The 4583-nt window shown below is 33.3% G+C and overlaps 1 protein-coding gene across 3 annotated transcripts in view; it reads right to left on the bottom strand.

Moving 5' to 3' along the window:
- The window catches only part of LOC110028604 (novel plant SNARE 11-like), a 97467-nt gene that overhangs the window by 77956 nt on the left and 14928 nt on the right, over positions 1-4583 (bottom strand). For all 3 annotated transcript variants that reach the window (XM_020730519.1, XM_020730521.1, XM_020730520.1), the window contains one exon: positions 3344-3438. In XM_020730519.1, the coding sequence (XP_020586178.1) occupies positions 3344-3438 (95 nt within the window). The remainder of the gene's footprint in view (positions 1-3343; positions 3439-4583) is intronic.

Below are 4583 nucleotides of genomic sequence, written 5' to 3'. Positions count from 1 at the left end.
CACACACGCGAAACTCCAGAAGGGGACGGAAGCGGGTTGAATTTCTAGAACAAGGCGGGTCCCATTTCTAAGGTTCTAACATAGTCGAAGGGAGGTCCCTAAGGCTAGATCCTAAATCCTAAGAGAAAGATTATACCTCACTAAAAATGAGGTCAACAATGTTTGATGGTTGTTAATATTTAATGATTTATCCTTAAATAGATAAATTCGCAAGTTGTGCTCTTTTTTTTTTATTTAAATAATTGCCGCACACAGAATTTATTTCACGATCTTTAAATAATTGAGCACAAAACCTTCTGAAAGGAGATAGTATCCAATCACTAGGCCAAGTAGACTGCACAAAAAAAGCTCTCATGTTGTACTCCCAAATTGCCATTGTTATGAATATAAGCTACTAGTTTATACTTGTTGAAATGCTTGTTTATTCAATAACTTGTTCAATTAAAGACTATTTTCTAAGCTCAATGGGTTACTCTTTAATAGGCTTATATGTCTAGCTATCAACTTGCTCAATGGTGTCATTCATTAATAGGCTCATTTACATAATTAGCAAGCTACTATAGTCGCCTCGATAAAATAATTTGATTATCTAACAAGCTGCTCAATCATACAACCCATTAATTGACTCAATAAAGCTATGTATTTGGTCAAACAAGCTACTCTATAATAGCTCAAAAATCACAAATTAAAATCAAACTCAGTCAATCCCAAACAACAATGATTTTAAGTAAACTAAGCTTATACAATATCACATATGAAGCTTATCCCAAATAAAATAAAGGCAAAGAAGCTCTAGCTAGAGAAAGCTCTTACTAGGCTCATTTTTCGACTACAACCCTACCTGCAATTAGTCTAGTAAAAAGAGCATCATTAGTAAATTTAACATCAATGTAGGAGGAATATCGAAATTTCAGCACTTAACAAAGATTTTTATAAATTTCTTTTCAAAAATTTACAAACACTTCTATAAATTTCAAGATCGGAAAATGTACCCATCTTTTGATCATCTGATGAAATTCCTTGGAAAGTAAGGAATCTTTTTCAAAAACAGTTTTGAATGTCGTATTTTCTTTGCCTACTATCAGTATTTTTTTTTTTGGAAGAGATCAATTTTAATCAATATACCAATATATTTATATATTAGTGCATGATTTGAATGTGTTTTAATTCTTTGTAGTTGAATTCTTTATCGTTGATTTCTATTGGAACATATATTATCGAATCTTCCCAAGATTTGGTGAAATTTTAAATGGGTGAAAATTTAAATAACAACAACAACAACAAAGCCTTAATCCCACTATGTGGGGTTGGCTACATGAAACCTATTTCTCCATTGCGTCCTATTTAGTGTCATGTTTTCATTTAGTTCTAATAAATTAAGATCATTTTTATACAATAAGCCTAAGTCTTCCTAGGCCTACATGTGCCTTTCTTAACATAAGTCGAATCTAAAACATCTACTCTTCAAATCGGATCATCGGATGGTCGACGTTTAATGTGACCAAACCATCTAAGATGACTTTCTCTAATTTTGTCTGTTGTCACTGGTACTACACCAAACCTATCACGGATATATTCATTTTGCATTTTATCTCTAAGTGTAAAGTCACTCATCCACCTAATCATTCTCATCTCGGCAACACTTAACTTAGTATTATGTCTCTCTTTTAAAGGTCAACATTCAGCGCCATAGAGCATTTCAAGTCTCACCACAATCATATAAAATTTTTCTTTCAGTCTAAGTGGTACTTTTCTATCATACAAAAGGCCCAAAGCATTCCTCCACTTCAACCAACTAAATTAAATTTTACTATTAACATCCCCACCTATATCACCATCGCTTTGAACAACAGACCCGAGATATCTAAATCGTTCACAACTTTTAATAATTTGATCAATCAAAGTTACACTTCTGCACTAGAGCTACTACTACTAAAACTACATTCCATATATTCAGTCTTAGTTTTACTCAAATGAAGGCCTTTAGACTCCAATGTAGACCTCCACAATTCAAGTTTTTTCTGGATCTTTTTTTTCTCGTCTTATCCACAAGAAGGATATCATCAGCAAAAAGCATACACCAAGATACATTCTTCTGTAAATGTTCAGTAAGACAATCCATAACTAAAGCAAAAAGATATGGGCTTAAAGTCGATCCCTGATGTAATCCAACAAAAATAGGGAAAATATTTGGTCAATCCTCCTACAATTCGAACACAAGTAACAGCTCTAGTATACATATCTTTAATGACTTGAATATAAGTTATATGAACACCTTTCTTCTCAAGAACTCTCCAAAGGATATCGCTTGGAACCTTATCGTAAGCACTTTCTAAATCAATAAACATAAATTGTAGATCCTCTTTATTATCTCTGAACTTCTCCGTCAAACGTCTCAACAAATGTATAACTTCCATAGTAGACCTGTCCGACACAAATCAAATTGATTATGAGAAATCTTTGTAATACGTCTTAACCTATGTTCAATTACCCTCTCCCATAATTTTAAAGTATGACACATCAACTTAATTCCTCTATAATTTGCACACTCTTGTGCATCCCCTTTATTCTTAAAAATGGGGACCAAAATACTCTTCCTCCACTCCTAGGCATCTTTTTAGTTTTTAAAATAATATTAAAGAGTGTAGTAAACCAAGAAACTCTCAAATCTCCTAAATATTTCCACACTTCAATTGAGATATCGTCAAGTCCTACTGATTTTTTACCTCACAGACTTTCCACCCTTTGTTTTCTTTAAAGCCAGCTCAACTTCTTTTTTACTAATACAACGGTAAAAATGAAATGTTTTATTTACCAATTTAAATAATAAAATGTATTTAATTTAGTTCAAAACAAATGTTAACATATTTATGATGCATCACCTCTTCACAGGTTGATTGCATCTTCAATAATAGTTTCAAGAGCATCACATAGTTCCTTTGTCATATTGCACACATTTCAAGCATTAGTCTCCCTGTAAAGAAACCCAAGACCTTGAATTGTCACACATCACTCGGTGTACAATATAAACCATCACACTAATGTCCCGCAATGTTCTTCGGCTAAATTGATCAAGATTTCTCTAACCTATTAAAACATATGAAGTAACTTGTATTGCCTGAAATAAACTCTTTTCAAAAAAAAAAATTTCTTTCAAACAAGACTTATTCAGAACCATGACTGAAGAAGAAGAAGGTTTTAGGATGAGAATACATCTGTGCTAAATCATGAAATATTGGTGGGTTAAGAATTTTAGAATCCACCTCTCACCATCTTCGTAGTAAATGGCTATATAGAAATACACATCAATAATTAAACATTAAAAATGAGCAGCAAATCTTACATGAAGCTAAGAATACGCCCTCTTCACCAGGCCCAGGCCCAGCCTCATGCGCGTCAAAAAGTTCATTACGCTTATTTCCAAGATTACCCCCATACCTGCAATTCCAAACAAGAAATTGATAAAAAAACCGAACAACAAAGAAAAAGCTTTACCTTCCGAATTAGTCAATTATGACCAAAATTTAAAATTGGTAAAGGGACAAACAGAACAGAGAAAGTACATTCCTATACTTAGCTAACCTATCACTTCTTATGTTATATCAATTTTATGAATGTACAATTTTTGTTATGTTAAAACAAGATAAAAAAAAATTATTTGCTTCATGCTTTAGACAAAGATCCTTGTTTAATAATGATTTAATCTAAAACTGAAAATTCAATTAGCTTCATGACAAACAAGATTTAATCGGTTAGCATAAATAATTTCTGGGGCATTTACACACCACCACATACTTATGTATTTAAATATATAACACCGAAACTTACATATTTATATGCATAGCACTCAAATCTTTAACGACTGATCAAAAATACCTTTCTTACTTAATTTTTAAAAGTTGAATGCATAATCTCATGCATAGCTTTATGATATTAAAGTGCTATACATGTAAATACAAAAGCATAGGTGTTAGATATGTAAATACATAAGAATTGAATGGTATGTATGTAAATTTCTCATAAATTTAAAATATCATTAATTTGAATTATGGTCTTATGTTTAGCGTTCCATGATTCAAAATGTTTAATGCTTACAGGATATAACTTGTTTCATTTTGGGGCGAAATGTCTTGTAATCAAGTTTATACAAGTTGGTTTGATCCCATGTGCCTTATCCACTAGCTTAAGAATAACAACCGTATGTAAACCCTTAATTGAGCTGATAAGAGACGAGCAATAGCGATAATGGAGTTAATCCAAACAACAATATGAAAAGCAAATATTATTGTTAAAAGCAAATAGGCGGTTACAAACAAGCATGACACAAACGCACACTAGGGATTGATCGGTGGGATGCTGGAGATCGACTAGGTGGTCGAAGAGTGGTGCTAGGAGGTTGAAATGGGTTGCAGGTTGCTGGGCCAGCAAAAGGAAAGGTTGGAATTACATTGGCAACGAAGCGGAAGAGCCTAGGATAGCAGCGGCAATGAAGTGGAGGGCTAGGACGGCGAGGGGAAGTGCAGGAGAGGAGGGTGGTGGACTAAGGGACAGCAAAGGGAGGATTATCCGGGGACTGCTACAGA

This window comes from Phalaenopsis equestris, unplaced genomic scaffold (assembly GCF_001263595.1).
Source record: "Phalaenopsis equestris unplaced genomic scaffold, ASM126359v1 Scaffold000517, whole genome shotgun sequence".
Lineage (NCBI taxonomy): Eukaryota > Viridiplantae > Streptophyta > Magnoliopsida > Asparagales > Orchidaceae > Phalaenopsis > Phalaenopsis equestris.
Note: the sequence above shows the minus strand (reverse complement) of the source record. Positions and strands in the feature narration are given on the sequence as shown.